Source organism: Lynx canadensis, chromosome B1 (assembly GCF_007474595.2).
Source record: "Lynx canadensis isolate LIC74 chromosome B1, mLynCan4.pri.v2, whole genome shotgun sequence".
In the NCBI taxonomy this organism is placed as follows: Eukaryota; Metazoa; Chordata; class Mammalia; order Carnivora; family Felidae; genus Lynx; species Lynx canadensis.
This window is the reverse complement of record NC_044306.2, coordinates 66,728,801-66,748,717: the sequence shown is the minus strand read 5'-3', so window position 1 is coordinate 66,748,717 and position 19,917 is coordinate 66,728,801. Positions and strand designations below refer to the sequence as shown.

Sequence of the window (19,917 nt, the reverse complement as noted above, 5' to 3'; positions counted from 1 at the left end):
TCATTCTTTTACTTGTAATACCAAAAATATCTCATAGTAGGCAATCAATATGTACAGCATGAATGGATGGATGGATGATGGGTGGGTGGGTGATTAGATAAATTCATGTGAAGCTCTTAAGGATTCTTAGAACGAAAAGCCCTAACTTTGGACTTATTACCACTTTTTGTGGTTCTAGTCAGGAATCATTAGAGGGACTACTAGCTACTTCAATATTCAATTTCAAACCAATATCGATGCAAAAAAAAGTCTTTAAATATAAGGAATGGTTAGGCTACAGTGTCTCTCAGAAACTTCGATAATGAACAGGTATAAAACACTTCTATATGCCAAGATCTGCTATAAATACTTTATATGCATTAATTGAGTTAATTCTTTTATTTATTTTTTTTTATTTTTTTAATGTTTATTTATTTCTGAGAGGCAGAAAGACAAAGCAGGACCAGGGAGGGCCAGAGAGAGAGGGAGACACAGAATCCAAAGCAGGCCCCAGGCTCTGAGCTGTCAGCACAGAGCCCGACGCTGGGCTTGAATTCACAAACTGTGATATCATGACATTAGCCAGCCACCCAGGCTGCCCAGTTGAGTTAATTCTAAATATAACTTTATGAGATATGTATAATTATTAATCCGTTATTAGATATACCTAATAAAACTGTTTTAAGTTTGTTTCCTCTGAGCTGTCAAGCAATAGATCATGAGTCAAGGGCCCTGTCACTGGAACCAAACTACCTAGAAGCAAATCCAGTACCACCGGTTTGCTGTTGTGCAGTGGAGTACAAACAGATTGCCTAGGTTCAACAGCTTTGGATGGAGCAGAGCATGAAACGTTTGGGGACTCAAACCAGAATGTTTTTTTTGTAACCATGATCATGATAATTTTTATTAGGATTTTTTTTCTCTGTCATTGACCTATGCACCTATTGACTTGTTTTACTACTATACTAAAACCTACTACACTACTATCATCTAATAAAGTCTACTATTATTTTGGCTTTTGTTAAGAATAAAATAAAGAGATAATAGTGTTTCTGGAATAGTAACTAGGAATACCTTAATTAGCCTCTGATTTGAATTCTTCTTGCTCTAAACAGAATAAGCAATTCTTAGGTTCATTTTTGTGGAACTAGTCATGTTAGTATTATGATGTGTTTATGGAATCAAATTTCTGAAAATAAGAAAAATTAATTATTTTCTAAATTCATTAAGTTCAAGCAGCAGAATGAGAGGAGACTTTGCAGAAAATGCATACAGTTCCCAGTTATCCAATTAATGAAACAAGTTACCAAAGACAATCAAATGGCAATGTACAAGTTACCTGGTGAAGAATTACATAAAAGGACATTTTTTTTTAAAGATCACCTTAAAAAGCAGGGATCATGCATACCTGAACAACTTTTTGGGACTGCACATCAACGATAAGGACTCTGTCCAAAGTTGGCTGTGCAACATAAATGAACTTGTCTTTGACATTAACAGCTGAGGCCCACACACACCTCTGAATTTCATCTCCTTCAGCTTTGGGACATACTTCATCCTATAATTTAGAAAATAGTGGAAAAATGAATATTTTAAATTATAACATGGGTATGACATATTAGGAGCAAAATTAATATTTGATGCTTTACTACTTTCAACATCAAATGTTAAATATATACATACACAGAGAGATAAAGTTGTCTGTTAAATCAAATAAAACAATACATAGTGCACATTTAAGCTCATTAAATGTATAAATAAATCAATGTGAATAACTCTCTAATATAAATTTCATCAAGCCCTTAATTACTTATTTCTAATAGGACATTGGCCTTTCATTTGTTACTACCTAATTCATAACTCAGTAACTTCAGATATAGATAATAAATTCAATGTTTTCTCTCAAGTCTCCCACTCCTAAGCTTCTTTACCAGACATTAAATGCCACACCAAAGTATAGTTAGAGGTTATCACAGCATCTGTGGCTGCCCCCATGGCATCTCTATGGTCTTTTCAAAAGCGTCCAAATCCACTGGAAATGATTGAAAGTTTTCCAATTCTAATTCATGGAGAATCAGAGTCTTAGAAAAATTATAACAAGTATTCAGAATGCTTATTTTATATTTTATTTTCCAATTTGGTATCAAGGTCAAATTTTACAAAATCTTTTAATCTGCCCAAGCCTTTTTATTCTGTCTGCCCCTTCACCCTACAACTTCTTTCTGGTTGAATATTATATTGCTTGTGCTAAATGCCCATAAATGAGGTTAACAATGCCTTCTATTTCCTCCTTTCCTGAATTTTGTCAATAAATGCATGTTGAAGGGATACATAAGCCCTGGTGATCAGTGCTGGCAGACACATCACAAATGGAAGAAAAGTCATTTAGCTCATTATTTTTGTTTAAGGTTTTTCTTTTATTCACTGGTCTTTTTGGTTTGTAATTTTCTCAATTTACCTACAGTTAGAAAACTGCTAAGAAGAGATTTGTTGAGCTATACACAAAATGTATGTGTAATGATATTTATTTATATAATGATAATGATGTAATGATAAACACTCTTTATAGCATTTCATTTGTTTTATGATTTTGGTATGATCATTGACTACTGATGTCTAATTTATTGATTTGTATACTCCAGTTAGTAACTCTTAAGGTAAACTAGAATACTCTCCTTCTTCCCTGATTCAAATGAATTTTTTTCATCATACATTTCATTTACCATTTGTATTTAATAATCATGAAATAAAATTAATAAGGTTTTCCTGATCACCACTAAGCATTTCTTTTCATTTAAAGATAATACTGACAGGAAATAAACCACATGTGACATTTAGTAATTAAAATGAATACCACAATAATATAATCCTTTTGAGGCAGCACATAGTAGGTTGATTTTCTATCTGCATAACATATAGAAAATAATGTAAAAACTTTAGCACTGTGGAATGAGAAGGTCAATATGTGGTCTGCTGTTTTTGTTCTTTAGAGAACTTCAGATCTGATTGCGGGAGGATCTGGCAGTTCCACTAGATTTTAAGATCTAGTTTTTAAGATTTTAAGATTCAATCCAGAAGCTTTAAGATTCAGTCCAGAAGTTTCCAGGTATGGCCAAATCACCAAGAATATATAATGAGAGTGATTTTAAAAAATAAAATAAAAAGTAAAAACAAACAAACAAAACCAATACAGGTTGTTCCAGGCTTGCAGAACATAACCTAAAAAAAAAAAATCCTATATATGCTTCTGGTAGTTCTGGAGGTATGAAATTAACTTCATTATATAGAATATACTTCAGTCATTCTAAAATGATTACCAGTGGGTTCATCCTGAATCATGTCCATGACACCCTTAAGTGGGCATCACAAACCTGAAGGCAGAAATCTGTCCTCAGCACATGCCCACTATAGTTTCATTCATCAAATGAATTTGAATAGAAACATTATTTTCTATGCCAAACATGCTTCTTCAGAAGCATATTAAATATCTTTGACAGGAACCTATTTTGTGAGAATCAAGCACTATATAAAGTAAGTACTTGAGAAGCATGAAGATGTGGGAAGAAAGTGGGATCTAAGATTGATGATAGGCTCTGAATTTGGGAAATTGTTTACAAATTCTTTGCTGTTGTGTAAAAGCTACCAAGAAAATCTGCCAGAATAATAGGAAGTGTGAGTGACCTGACACATCACTGTTAGCGGAACAACTGCTGAACCAGGAGCAATTTCCACCCCTTTGTTTTCTACAGAACTATTCAACAGTAAAATAAACTGCTCTGCTGGGAATTATTTCCTATTTGTATGCTGTCCCCATAAGATGTCCCTGACCAGCCTCGCAATCATTTTTACAAAGCCATTAAAAGTTTCCTGACAGCCACCCTGAGTTTTCCTTGCTTCACTTTATGCCATTATTTCTGATGAGAGTCTATTAGGTCCCATTTTGCAACGACACTCTTATTTTTTCAGATCACATAGATTAATATTTATTTCTGGGGATAGGAATTTTAGAGGAATGTTTTTTTCACATGCCTTAGGCATTTAATGAGGTAAAAAAAAACCTCAAAAAAAAAAAACAAAGATGCAAAATAAAATTAAGATAATACATACGGATTAGGGAAATTGTCAGGAATTACATTGAGAAGTTTAATTAAATCACTTTTTATAGAAACGTATACCACCATTTAGAGTAAAAGGAATTAATAAGATATTAGAACTAATAAGGATGAGCATCAATAATAAAAAGACAATTCATAATTCATAATTAGAACTTATCTATTTCCCTTTGGGTCATTTTGACATTTAATAATACACAATTCCTGTCTATGCATTATTCTCTTCCAAAACTTTAAAGGCAAACAAGACATGTTTCTAGCAATGATGAAAGTTTGGATTTAACAATTAAAACAGTGTTGATGATACCTGACTTCTAAACATAAGTAGGTCAAATAGATGGATATATGCATTTGTTTTCTATACTTTGCCATTTTTATTTATTGTATTGACTCTCTATTAAAAACACATTTTCCTCAAATTTCTAAATTCCCACCTCTCCTTCCTCTTCTTCCTCATACACCCCCTCTCGACATGCCATCCATTATTTACGGCAAGGACAAATGTTATTTGTCATAAGCACCTCCATTTTCCTTGCATCCAACTCAGCAAGTGTCTGTCATTATCCCCTCCTCTCATCCTTCTCTCCAATCATAGATTTGTCCACCTGTCTTTTGCCTTCAGAAAGATCTGCCCTATATTTCATTTGAAATTTTAGTTATGTCTCCAAGTATTCAAGCATGAACATTCTCTGTAATTTAAGAAGCAAAGAATAAGAAAACATTAATTGGATTTCATCATCTTTCCCTTCCAGTCATCCATCCAATTCTCTTCAGACACTGAACAAGCTGTCTCGAAATTTACTTCCATTTCTTGACCTTTCAATATAAATTGTTCATACTTCAGACAGGTTTTCATCATCCTAGCTCTTTAAAAAGAGGAAAGATCACCAGTGGCCTCAGAATTTCCAATCATTATTCTTTACTTTTTGTCGGGAAGCATTTATTGAGTTCATATTATGTGAGAGATATTGTACAAAACTATGTTTGGAAACAAAATCATGAATAGAAGAGAACGCCTGCTCTCAAATTGCTCATAAATTCTGATGCATTTGGCTATTCAGACACTGGTTCTTCCTAAAATGTTCTTTCGTTCAAGTAAGGTGAAGATCGGCAAAAAATTATTTCAGGAGTAGATTCCTTAATGCCCCTTACCCATTTAGCCCATCCTCCCTCTCACAGCTCCTCCAGCAACCCATTGTTTGTTCGCTATATTTAAGTCTCTTATGCTTTGTCCCTCTCCCTGTTTTTATATTATTTTTCTTCCCTTCCCTATGTTCATCTGTTTTGTATCTTAAATTTCTCATATGAGTGAAGTCATATGGTATTTGTTTTTGACTAATTTCGCTTAGCATAATACCCTCTAGTTCCATCCATGTATTTGCAAATGGCAAGAGTTCATTCTTTTTGATTGCTGAGTAATACTCTATTGTTTGTATATATACCACATCTTCTTTATCTACTTATCTGTCGATGGATGTTTGGGGTCTTTCCATACTTTGGCTACTGTTGATAGTACTGCTATAAACATTGGGGTGCATGTGCCCCTTCAAAACAGCACACCCATATCCCTTGGATAAATACCTAGTAGTGCAATTGCTGAGTCACAGAGTACTTCTATTTTTAATTTTTTGAGGAATCTCCATACTGTTTTTCAGAGTGGCTGCAACAGTTTGCATTCCCATCAGCAGTGCAAAAGAGATCCTCTTTCTCCGCATCCTCGCCAACATCTGTTAATTATAGCCATTCTGACAGGTGTGAAGTGATATTGTGGTTTTGATTTGTATTTCTCTGATGATGAATGATGTTGAGCATTTTTTTCACGTGTCAGTTGGCCATCTGGATGTCTCCTTTGGAGAAGTGTATATTCATGCCTTTGCCCATTTCTTCACTGGATTATTTGTTTTTTGGGTGTTGAGTTTGATAAGTTCTTTATAGATTTTACATACTAACCCTTTATCTGATTTGTCATTTGCAAATATCTTCTCCCATTCTGTCAGTTGCCTTTTAGTTTTCCTGATTGTTTCCTTCACTGTGCAGAAGCTTTTTATTTTGATGAGGTCCCAATTGTTCATTTTTGCTTTTGTTTCCCTTGCCTCCGGAAATGTGTTGAGTCAGAAGTTGCTGCGGCCAAGGTCAAAGAGGTTTTTGCCTGCTTTCTCCTCGAGGATTTTGATGGCTTCCTGTTTTACATTTAGGTATTTCATCCATTTTGAGTTTATTTTTGTGTATGGTATAAGAAGGTGATCCAGGTTCATTTTTTTCTACGTGTTCCTGTCCAGTTTTCCCAGCACCATTTGCTGAAGAGACTGTCTTTATTCCAATGGATATTCTTTCCTGCTTTGTCACAGATTAGTTGGCCATACGTTTGTGGGTCCATTTCTGGGTTCTCTATTCTGTTCCATTAATCTGAGTGTCTGTTTCTATGCCAGAACCATACTGTCTTGATGATTACAGCTTTGTAATACCACCTGAAATCCGGGATTGTGATGCTCCAGCTTTGGTTTTCTTTTTCAAGAATGTTTTGGCTATTCAGGGTCTTTTCTGGTTCCATACAAATTTTAAGATTGTTTGTTCTAGCTCTGCGAAGAATGCTGGTGTTATTTTGATAGGGACTGCCCAAATTCATACCATTTCCTACTCTTGTGTGTGGCCCAACAGCTAAGAACATTTTTTTTTTTTGCATTTTTTAGTGGTTGACAATAAAAGAAGAATACTATTTTGTGACATGTAAACATTATATGAGATTCAAATTTGCATAAAGGTTTATTAGAACACAGCCACATCCATTTATTTAAATATTGTCTATGACTGTTTTCATGCTATAATAGCAGACAAAAAGATCATGTGGACTGGAAAGCCTAAGATATTTACTATCTGAACCTCTGTAGAATAAAATGTTGTTGATCTCATTCTTGGATATAACCCTATCTTAGTTATTATTTAAATCCTATTAAGTTCTGTCTATAGTGACTTCTTTATCTTATGTTCCTTAATTATGATTTCAGAAAAGGTAAGCCTCAGACCTTGGTTTTCTGCTTTATTTCCTTTACGTTAAATTCTTCTCAGAGTGCATTCATTCTTATTGCTTTATTGTAATTATGGTCAGATGACACAAAGAAATTAATCTGTGGCCTTGCCAACCACCAGGCCTTCTATTATCAGTCTCTTTACAGAAAAAAAAAAATCTGTTAAATGAACAACTTGAAATACCGCCATAATAATAAAAAAATGTGTACTATATTAAAGGTGATTCAAAACTAAATAGAAAATAAAAAGGGTGAAATACACATACATGAACACACATAGGTAAATTACAGATAGATGATAGATAGGGAGATATATGAGAGAGAAGGAGAAATACACAGATGGTATAGAAAGATAAACCTTATCCATCTAGAGATAGATAATAAGTTTTGTTTTATATTTGGAAACTTTAAAAAACTAAGTAATTTTATAAAATAAAAGAAAGGCTATTGAGTAGCAAAATAACAGAATAAAATTAACAATAATAATCATGCGTAGGCCCACATACAAATGTAAGTATAGTTGATATGTAAAATATCTTGTTTAAAAGTAGACAATAATCTAAGGAATGTCAGGACTAGGAGCAAAGGAAACAAAACACAAAAGGCAAGCTAATTAAATACAAATAGGTTAGAATTCTCTGAAAAGTAGATACAGAAAAGTAGATATCTGATCTTTTGCATAATTTGGATTATAAAGGCATTATGTAATATACTGAGCTGTGAATAAAAATAAACTGGCATTATATTATATTATATTATTATATTATATTATATTAAAATATTATTAAAAAGGCAGAAATAAGCATGTGACATATAAGGTGATCTAACATGGATATACCAAATTTAGGCATTGGATTCACCCAAGGGTGGTATATAGACACTCTTAGGTAAGTACTGAACTACTAGAATTTTATATTAAGTCAAAGAATGAGAGAAAGAGAATTTGACGTTTTGATCAACATGTAGCATTTAAGTTTGAAAATTTATAGATATATTGCAGACCTGGTTCTCTTGCTGATGTGGTCACTAGTTATTAAAAATAAATTGATTTTAGTAGTTCTGCAGTGTTTAATTTTTCTGCTTCTCTACCAGTCATGTTCCTAAGACTGGCAAGAGAGTTGCCTCCCCTGGCAGTAATTAAGAATTGTGGGGAGTTGAGGGACCTTGCAAATAGAAAAAAAAAAAAATGAAAGAAAGAAATTTAAAAAATCTTACTGAAAATGTGTAACTATAATCTTCATTTACCTGCAATAAACAGTCTGTTCCCTAGCTAGAATATTCTCACCAAAACTTCATAAACACCAATGATTTTTCCATAGCTACTAAAAAGCACACCATACCTTGTATTAATCAAATTATTTTCAATCTACATTTGGCAGTCATATTTTTAATATTTCCAGTGAACTTATCCCTAACTACTATGGGTCTTACTGATTTCCTTCTTGTCTCAACTTCCATAGCTTTTATATTTTGTATCACATAGTTTGGCATATAACCATGTACTATCATCTTAATTAAAATGTTAGCCTTTGCTATTCCTATATTTTTACATTTTCCAAACATAATAGCAAAGATACAATATTTCTTCAGTAAATATATGTTTAAAATATATTTGGAATCTTTTACAGCAATTTGGCATTGCCATAATAGCCATGTGCTCATATGACTAGTAGACTTATCTCTTTAAACAGAATTTAGACCAGTCTGGGTGTGTCAAAGTTGCCTGGAGGATTTCTTGGGATGAAAACTACCTACTGGTTAAAAAAAAAAAAAAAAAAAAAAGAAAAATTGAGCAAAAATCAAAGTGATTCTTTCCCCCCACAAATAGTTTAAGAAGCGTTGATATGAGATTTTTTTTTTAAATCCCGACTGTCATCATCTGAGTCAACTGAGATTTATAGAAAAGTGAATAATAAAATACTTGAAAAAATAGTGTTCACTTTATCAATAGACTGTAAATAATTATTTCCAATGAGGATTTGTTCAGTTTATTGTGAATCAAGACAAATGAAACAAAGGTTCTTTTGTACTGTTTAGGTTGGGATTCCTAGGATAGTTTTCATAACATGAAAATATCTATAATCAAGGTTAAGCTTTTTTTTTTAATACACTGAATATAATGTATTCTGTTGATCTTGCTTAGTGATATTAAAAAAAAGAGATCTTACAAAAATGTATTAATTTAAATTAATATCAATGGTTATCTCCCTGTTGGACCACTTTTTAAAAAGAAAGTCCATGAAGTTTAAGTACTTTTTCAATTTTTAATTGAAATCACTGTTTATAACCTGAGCAATACAACTTTTTCTATAATTATGTATATTCAATTTTTCTAATTCTATTTGCCATTTCATTTATTAAAGTGTCATAAACAGTCTAGCTCATACTAGTCAAAGCACAGGTAGTCAGAGAAATGTAGGAGGTCATTTGCCTTAATTTGGCCTTAGAAAAGTGTCATATAGCATGATTTTGATTCTAGTATATTAAAAGTACAAAGACCGCATTACAAAAATTCCCATCCTTTCTTTTAATATAAAAAGGATGTATTTATGTTTTTTAGTGTTACAATAAAAATGGAGCAGATAACATTACAGTTATAAATTGAGAATCAGTATCTCTTTAGAGACAGTGAATAAGAGAGGTTTTGAAAACAGACTTTGAGGTCAACCAGACCTAGAGGTAATACACTCATATTAACTGTGTAAATATTCTTCTTTGCCCTTGTTTATCTTAGTGGTATAACAATATTATGTATCACATAGGATTATTAAGTACATTAAATAAAATAATGCTTGAAAAGGTTAAGCGATCCATAATGTTACCTGCTATTTTCATATAGAAAATTTCCCATGGGTTATATTTCATGAAACTAAAATAGTCTACATATTTTGCATACGATTTTTTTTCCTTTTTCATAGTGTTTTGGAGAGAAGTCACTGTGAATATTTAAGAATTTCGGAGAGTTACTTTAAGTATGGAATAGTTGATGCATAGATAGAATTATTCAAGAGATTTTTTTCCCTTTATCATTTGGAAGTTCTGTGACATTGAGCAAATCACTTCACCTGTCACATTTCATCTGTAGGTTGAAGACATGAAATTAAAATTTTGTCAACTGTTTTCAAAAAAGAAAAAAATCCAAAGTTTTCTGAATTATTTCTATTCTGCTTAAATGGAAAATATTTTACCCAGTTTATAAAAATATCATATTAGGTAAGAATCACTAATAAAAAAATTTTTTTTAAAGTATTAAACTTCAAATGCCTTCATAAGAGAAGAAAACTGTAGACCTTTTGTAAATGTAGGACTAGATGGTTTGTGTCTTGTTTCTCTTGGTTCTTATAAAAGAACTGAAATCCTGGCTAGGGCTTGGTCCAGATGCCAGCAGGCACTGAGAATCCCAGGGGCAGGAACTTAATGTCTATTGGGAAAGGCATACATTTGAATAATGGGAGACCAAATTAAATATAAAAACTGAAGGTTTAAAGTTAGCTTGAAGAACCAGTAAATAGAGTTTGGCAAAAAAGTTGAATCAAAAGCTGATATCAACACCTCACGCCAGTCAGAGTGGCCAAAATGAACAAATCAGGAGACTATAGATGCTGGCGAGGATGTGGAGAAACGGGAACCCTCTTGCACTGTTGGTGGGAATGCAAATTGGTGCAGCCGCTCTGGAAAGCAGTGTGGAGGTTCCTCAGAAAATTAAAAATAGACCTACCCTATGACCCAGCAATAGCACTGCTAGGAATTTATCCAAGGGATACAGGAGTACTGATGCATAGGGGCACTTGTACCCCAATGTTTATAGAAGCACTCTCAACAATAGCCAAATTATGGAAAGAGCCTAAATGTCCATCAACTGATGAATGGATAAAGAAATTGTGGTATATATACACAATGGAATACTATGTGGCAATGAGAAAAAATGAAATATGGCCTTTTGTAGCAACGTGGATGGAACTGGAGAGTGTAATGCTAAGTGAAATAAGCCATACAAAGAAAGACAGATACCATATGGTTTCACTCTTATGTGGATCCTGAGAAACTTAACAGGAACCCATGGGGGAGGGGAAGGAAAAAAAAAAAAAAGAGGTTAGAGTGGGAGAGAGCCAAAACATAAGAGACTGTTAAAAACTGAGAACAAACTGAGGGTTGATGGGGGGTGGGAGGGAGGGGAGGGTGGGTGATGGGTATTGAGGAGGGCACCTTTTGGGATGAGCACTGGGTGTTGTATGGAAACCAATTTGTCAATAAATTTCATATAAAAAAAAAGCTGATATCAAGCACTAAGGAAATTGAACAATTATGATCAATATCAGAAAGTATAAATTATATGGGCCAATATGTTTTATGGTGGATAGTTTGATTAAATAGTAGTGGGGATAGTTGAAATTAAATTATTAGTTGTGTTGAATTTTGTTCCCTAATATAATGATGTTTTGATTTGTATAGGAGCAATAATAGTTTTTCCTGACTTTGTTTTACAATGCACAATTAGTAAATGGTGAGCTAGAGGGAAAAAAATAAGATTAACATTTTTTTTTCCTTACCAGATAACACATGAAGTTAAGTGACCAGAAAGAGAATAGAAGAGAGGAGAGGAGAGGAGAGGAAAAGAGAGGAGAGGAGAGAAGAGAAGGGAGGAGGGAGGAAAGGAAAAGAAAAACAAGAAAAGAAGAAACAAGAAAAGAAAGAAAGAATGAAAGCAACCAAGCTGGGCTATAGTGTGTAAACTTTTCTTTAAAATAATGAAAAACTCATTATAATAGTGACATCATTATGAACACTAATGAATATCATGGGAAATGGGGCTTACTTCTTTCAAATACATTTTATAATTTCTTTTCTTTTAATTTTTTTCTTAAAAAAAAGTTTCAATGTTTACATTTTATTTCTGAGAGTGAGACAGAATGTGAGTGGGGGAGGAGCAGAGAGAGAGGGAGACACAGAATCTAAAGCAGGCTACAGCTGTCAGTACAGAGCCTGACACAGGGCTTGAACCCACAAACTGAGATCATGACCTGAACTGAAGTCAGACACAACCAAGTGAGCCACCCAGGCACCTCTGTACTTGAGTTTCTTTAAGTGGAAATAGAGAATACTTGTTCAAATGGTCCTTTCCAACTACTGATTAGTAGATTCATTATTAAAAAGATGAATAAAATATTTGTTTAAAGGCCAAATATACACATTTCCATTCTACAATTTTACAATTTTTCTGACAGCTGGATATCTAGTATTTTTTTTTCTTTCTTTCTTTTTAATTTAGAAAAAAGGGAGTCTTCTTTATAATGCACACTTTTAAATTTTGGCTTGAGAGCATAGATCTGTCTCCTTATAGCTTTCCATCATTTGATTTAGTTCTTCCATTTTGAAGCAATATATTCTCTCCTAAACTTTACATAAAAGTCCTTCCAATGTTAAAGAAAATTTGTTAATGTCCCTTTAAAACACAGCTCCCAAAACTAAACTTACATTTTTTTCAACGTTTATTTATTTTTGGGACAGAGAGAGACAGAGCATGAACGGGGGAGGGGCAGAGAGAGAGGGAGACACAGAATCGGAAACAGGCTCCAGGCTCTGAGCCATCAGCCCAGAGCCTGACGCGGGGCTCGAACTCACGGACCGCGAGATCGTGACCTGGCTGAAGTCGGACGCGTAACCGACTGCGCCACCCAGGCGCCCCTAAACTTACATTTTTTTAACGTCAGTACAAATTAAGGAGTTCATTTCCTTTGCCTTCCTGATTATCCATTTCACAGGTATTATTTATTTCAAAATCTATAATTGCTTTAAGTAATATGATAGGAGCATGGAGAAGTGCAATCTGTCAAAATAAAATTGCTGGTTTTTAGAAGACATTGTAAATGCATCAGTTTGGATTATTTACCTTAATGCTTTGAAATTCTTCTATTAAAATGGAGTACATTAAGTTATTTCTTATCATTAAAGTCCACAGGATATAGATGAATCAAAGTTCAACTTTTAAGGAAAGAGCTAAACAATTTAAATGAGATGGGATATCAAAAACAATCTAAGGTTCTAAGGTGTCCTTTCCTTCTTTAAATGTTCATCTCTCTCTCTCTTTTCCTTTTTTTTTTAGTAGTGACACATGAAATTTGATAATGCCCAGTTTTCAATTTTTTGTTTCAAAACATTAGTTTAGGATCAAGATGGGTTTTAGTGATTATATTTTTAAAATATACATATGGAATCTGTCCTTGTGAATAGCTTACTTTGCCTTGTAACTATTTTTAAAAATGTTGACAAAGGAGTCCCTGGGTGGCTCAGTTGGTTAAGTATCTCACTTTGGCTAAAGTCATGATCTCAAAGCTTGTGAGTTTGAGCCCTGCATCGGGCTCTGTAGTGACAGCCTGGAACCTGCTTCAGATTCTGTGTCTCCCTCTCTCCCTGCCCCTCCCCTGCTTGTTCTCTGTCTCTCTCTTTCTTTCAAAAATAAATAAAAACATTAAAAAAAAATTAAAAATGTTGACATAAAAGTATAAATTGAAAAAGAAAGCATAAATAGAGCTAATTTATACTTGTTGGACTATCTACACTTGTTTCAATAGAGTGTAATATCATTTAGGAATTGAACTTTTTTTGCAGCACATAATCTCACAATGCAGATGGCGACATGTCATTTTGATCGAGTCCTTCCATCTTTCCATATTGTCTAGCACAGAAGCGCCTTATGTGGAAGACAGGCGTGATCATTTTTGCAAGACTACTATTTACTGAAGCAAATTATTCTGAAGGGTGATAGATTTATCTTCAAAAATTATAAAGCTATTTATAGGATAACTATATGCATTTCTATTTTTCAACTTTACTGTAATGCACACATAAACTTGTCCCACATCAGGATGCCTACATTGAATACCATTACATTTTACCTTTTAGGTCAACAGTCTTTAAAAATTATTTTAGCACGTGTTATATTATTTACTGTTTAAATATTATTGCAAATGACTTTACATTCTATTTCTTATAGGTATGCAGTGAAAGGATATTGGTCAAATAATTTATGCACTTATGTATTTTGCTTTGTTTATATCAGTTAAAGAAAAACCATGAAAATAGGCCCATTTTTAAGTTATATTTTGTAAACCTTTAGAAATAAATGTTATGTTAAAATAATTTATCTCTGCACCAACCTTCTTTATAAGGGGATACAAACCAAAGGTACATTTTCTTTATTATATTTCCTACAGAACTATATGTTGTCTTGTCTCCTTTTTACTACTGAATTACATAAGAGTTCTGCCACACTCTCCAGTTCAAAAAACTTCTTGGGTGATAACATGAAAACAGTATTGAGTGAGAATTCACCAAAACTGCTTCTGTAACTTAGTTCTATGTGAATCCTTCAAAATGTATACAGAATGGGGCGACTGGGTAGCTCAGTCGGTTGAGCGTCTGATTTTGTCTCAGGTCATGATCTTGAAGTTCTTGGGTTCCAGCTGTATGTCAGGCTCTGTGCTGACAGCTCAGAGCCTGGAGGCTGCTTCTGATTCTGTGTCTCCCTTTCTCCCTGCCCCTCCCCCATGTGTGATCTGTCTGCCTCTCTCTCTCAAATATAAACATTTAAAAATATTTCAATGTGTACAGATCACCTACTCTGATATGCTATTATTTTATTACATTTCTAATTTTTCTAAATAATTTCAACAGGGAGCAATCAGCAGTAAAGTAAATGTTTATGAAATTATATTAGCAGATAACTATATGCTGCAAATTATACACTAAAGAGTTCCTTTTTTTTAATTGAAGTCAACGGATACACAGTGTTACTCTAGCATCAGGTGGACAATGCCCTGACTCGAAATGTCCATACTTTCTGCTGTGCTCACCACAAGTGGATCTACTATCTGTGACCACACAATGCTATTCTGATACCATTGACTATATTCCCTCTGCTGCCTCTTGTACCCCCATGACTTACTCATTAAAAGTTACTATTTTTCAATGAAAATGGTACTAGTGTATAGGTTTTTAAATATTAAGCTCGTTTTCTTCTGCTCTTATCATAGGAGTACGTTTTTCATCTTAAAATAGAAATGAGATAGGAGCGACTGCTGTGGTCTTTTTCAGGATGGAAGGAAGTACACGTAAGATAGAGTCAGTAAATGGATCCAGGTCTTGAAACGAGAAACACTTTGGCGGTGATTTCAGGCATCTTAGACTGCCAGTAGTTAAGCCCCTCCATAGTGGCTCGTGTTCCATTTTCTTTAGCACTTCAGAGATGAGATTTAAAAAGGGAATGGAATGATTGCCATGCTGTTTGGCAAGCCCTAGGTGCGCTTTGGGTTTGTCTATAATTTACTGAGCAATCTGTAACATGTTGTCTAAAACTGCTTTAATAAAATCTTGAAGAAAAATTACTAAATTATAAAGAAAAAGGAGTTTTAATAGGCAATAAATTAGTAGCTTAAATAGTTAAGAGATAAACAATAATTTTGAGCTTTAAGTTTTGTCTTCTTTTAATTCTTATTATATAGTTGTATCTCCAATTTCCGTGGAGGAAACATATAGAATCATTATATGATAAGTATATAAAGAAATGCATACTGTCTCTCTAAATGCTTTCAGCAATATTTTTAATTCTTCACAATTCAAACACTTAATAAAATAAAATTGAGGACATTAATTTACTGTATTGTTTTTCCTCCTACACCTCCTCTCAAATTATTCAAACTGAGATTTATGACCTATCTGAAATATGAAAATGATATTAGAGAAAATGACTAGCCTTTGGTATTAAGTTGCAACTTTGACAACTGTGTTTGAAGCATAAAATGTAAACAAAATATCAAGCAAGAGCTTGGGAAATTAAAGTTACATAGAAATTTTAGGAAATTTCAAAAAAAATAAGAACTGAGATTTAAACAAACCATTAAAATTTTAAATCTAATCCACAAAAGCTTTAAAATAATTAAATAATTCTCAACATATTCAGAAAGAGAAATGTTAGGAATTGTGTGAGCAAAATTGTCATCATTCATAAAGAAACACCAACAGGAAATATCTAATTCATAATTCAAGAGATTCTGCACACTCCTTAAAGTGAGTAAATGAAATCGATTCCATGTAGTGGGACTGGGAATAGGGAAGCATGAAGAGAAAAAAAAAGACTACTTTTTCTCTAAGCTTTTTTTGCATCATTTTATTTTACCATGCAAATCATTCCTTTGGGAAAATAAAAATAAAAATAAAAATAAAGAATAGGTACCTTTCTTGTGAATAAAACTAAATCTTAGGCCAGAACTATAGTTTAAAATCTGTAAAAGACATATTTATGTGATTTCATAAATCTCAAGTAAAAAGGTTTCATGTTTAAAGACATTTGTATTAATAATTTTTAAATAGTTTAAGTGTTTATTAATTTTGAGAAAGAGGGAGAGAGCACACATGTGGGGGATACAGAGAGAGAAAGAGAGAGAGAGAGAGAGAGAGGAAATCCCAAGCAGGCTCCATGCCCAGTGCAGACCCAACAAAGGACTGCATCTCACAACCATGAGATCGTGACCTGAGCCAATATCAAGAGTCGGACGCTTAACCAACTGAGCCACCCAGGAACTCCTGAATAATTTCTTACAAAACTCTTCAATTCTATCCTTAGGAAATTTCCATCGAGAAAATTAAATTGCTATGAACTCATTTCTTTCTGAAGTGCATAGAATGTACTTTATATTATGAGTTCTTATTTCTCCTGAATAAAATGTTCCATAATGATGGCAAATGATTGTCTAAGATACATATATCATTTTGGTCATATTTATCCAGGTAACTTGGCTGGTTCTCATTAGTAATTCTTGAAGAAGACTTAATCTGCTTTCTTAGATAAAGTCACCTGCTATTCAACTCCACTAAAATGTTATTGCACAATTTACATGTTTCCCACTGTTGTTCTCCCAATGTTAGGCTTACATACTTACAGTCTAATAGAAGCACAATACAAGATTTTTTAAAATAATGTGTTTTTTATTGGACAATTAGAAGGCCTCTTTAAGTCTAGGGTTTCAAAGATTTCATATATTTACTTCTTTTAACATCTACAGAGGAATCTACTAAGAAATAGAGGTAGTTTGTATTACTTTCTATAAGAAGCTCTTTGCAGGACATCACTGCAACCACAAAGGGAGAAAAGCTTAAATCTTCAGCATTCTAGAACTCTTTTCACTATAAGCCATGTTTGAATGGAGGCCCATTGAGAAAAGAATAAATGGAGAAACAGTTCTTTCTGAAGTCTACAGTGCCCTTGAATTCAAAAGGATGCTCAATGGCTTCGTGGGGAAATGAATGGTCTGCATCATATAAAGGAGCTGATGATTTAACAAATATTTTTGTGGACAGAGTTTGGAGAAGTAGTAATTGGGTTAGAACCAGAAAGAAATGCTGAAAAGGGAAATTTGGAGGTGTAACTAATGGAACGGATAAATGCCCTGAAGGCAGCAGTGCTTGAGGCCAGAGACAACACCAACGGAGAAAGAAATGTGCACCTGCTGTGTTTCCCTATTTCTAATTTCAGCATCAATTTCTTAATATCTAAATATTCTGAATGCTATAGACAATCTGTTCCTATATACCAATTCCATTTCAATAGAGAACTAATAGTATTTATTCATAAAAGTAAAGTAATTTTCATAGATGGGAATTTCAGACCTAGAAAACAGGCATTTTAGAGGTGATACATATCAGACTTCTTGTAGAAAGTATGTTCCTCTGCAGTTCAGCACCATTTTAATTATCATTAAACCCAGTAATTAAACCTTCGTGTCTCAAAATATAAGACCCATGCAGGATAAAATATATGTGATTTTCATTTGAGCTCTTCTAGGGTCGATGAAAGAATAAGTAACACCATGGTATGTGTGAGGAACCGCAGCTAGATCTATAATAAGCAAACACAGAAGTAATGGAATTTAAAAGGTATTAAGGAGTACAGATGACAAAATAGTTGAAAACCTTAAGAGTGAAAAGGTTGGTAATCTTGGAAAATCCTGTCATCCTTGAGCCTGTAATTTACACATTTTTCCAACCCATTTCAGTTTGCATTCTGAATTCATAAGTCTGGGTTAGAATTCTATTTGCTTGAAGTTCATACTGTGGGGGACGAGATGAAATCATGTGTACAACTAGGATAAATATAGCAAAAATCATCTAGTAAGGCTATGTAACAAAAAAGAAAAAAAGAAAAAGAATGAAAGTATAACCATGTTGCATGAATCCTGACCAGCTCACTATCAAAAGCTGAAATCCGATGTAATCTGACATTGCACCAAAATTGAATTTTTATTTAAAGCAAGAAAATGGCATCTTCTGAGAGATTTGATGGAAAATTCTATATTCGCAATATTTCAGTTTTCATCTTAATGTTACCAGTTAATGAGTTATATTGGAAATTGTGCTTCCATTCTCTTAATACCAACAATGACTTGATAAATGTTATATTTATGTTTAATCCTTTCATGGAAGAAAAAAAAAACTCCAAAAGACTCATTACTCTCACTCAAGAGGTTTATCTTCTAAATTCCCAAAGAACCAGCTTTTTTTTTTTTCTGTAGTAGAACTCCAAACTCTTCTACAACTTATCTGCACAGTATATTTTGACTACGTGATCCTGAATTAATAGACACATGAGGTTATATGTACCCTGAAACAATTCATTGATAAATTATTCTATGAAACATTTTTTTCACAAACACATTAAAAGAACACTGTTTTCTGGGAACTGAAGTAAGGAACGATATTAAGGTGAGGAAGAAATTAGATGTATACATGTTTAGACTTAAAGAATGCATAAAAGAATGAATAGCCCAACTGTCTAAACAATGGAATTTTTATGAAATTCATTTAACAAATGTTGCTTGATTACCTGCCATGGGTAAAACACTGTACTAATATTGGGTATACAAACACGGATGTAATAAGTCCCTTGACTAAGAGATAGTAAGATGTGATGGTTAATTTTGTATGTTAACTGGGTTATTACTAAGACTATGGCACCTAGCTGTTTGGGCAACACCAGTCTATTTGTTGCTATAAAGTTGTTTAAAGGTGATTAACATTTATAATTGTTCTTTAAGGAAAACAGGTCACCTCCCATAATGTGAGTGGTCCTCGTGCAATCAATTGAAGGCCTTAAGATTTAAGAATGAGTTTTCCATAGAAGAAGGAATTCCGCCTCAAGCCTTCCCCATGGAAATCTGCTTGAGTTTCTAGTCTGTGTACATATTTCAGACTCAAGACTTCAATACCATTTTGTGTCTGAGTTGCTGGTCTATTGGCTTCATCTGGATTTCAGACTCCAGACTATATATAGCATCCCAATATTCACTTTTACCTGAATTTCCTGTTGGCTGTCCTGCCCTAGGGTTTTCAGACTTGCTAACCCTCCCACCATCACCTGAGACAATTCCACAAAATAAAAAGATCAGGGATAAAGACAGAGACAGAGATAGACAGAGATAAGAATAGAGATAAATATAGAGATAGAGACAGAATAAAGAGATACAGGTATTAATTATATTGGTTCTGTTTCTCACATAATATGCAACAATTTGCTCAGGAAATTATTTTATAATTAGAAATGTAAATCTAGAAATGTAGCACCAAATAGCTTACACACTCTGAAATTGGTATCTCTCTTGTGTTTAAACACAAAACAAAATAGCTTTGCATGAGCTTTTATTCTCAAAACTTAACATGATCAATTTCTTCTTACTTCTACCTCTGTATACTTGTATATCATGAAAGTGCCTGTGTATATATACCAATTATTTAAGTTTATCTCACAC

General features: G+C 33.4%; 1 protein-coding gene across 1 annotated transcript in view; it reads right to left on the bottom strand.

Moving 5' to 3' along the window:
* Positions 1–19,917, bottom strand: part of FSTL5 (follistatin like 5) — a 774,595-nt gene that overhangs the window by 76,611 nt on the left and 678,067 nt on the right. The window contains 1 exon segment of the mRNA XM_030312812.1: positions 1,388–1,537. Within this exon segment, the coding sequence (XP_030168672.1) occupies positions 1,388–1,537 (150 nt within the window).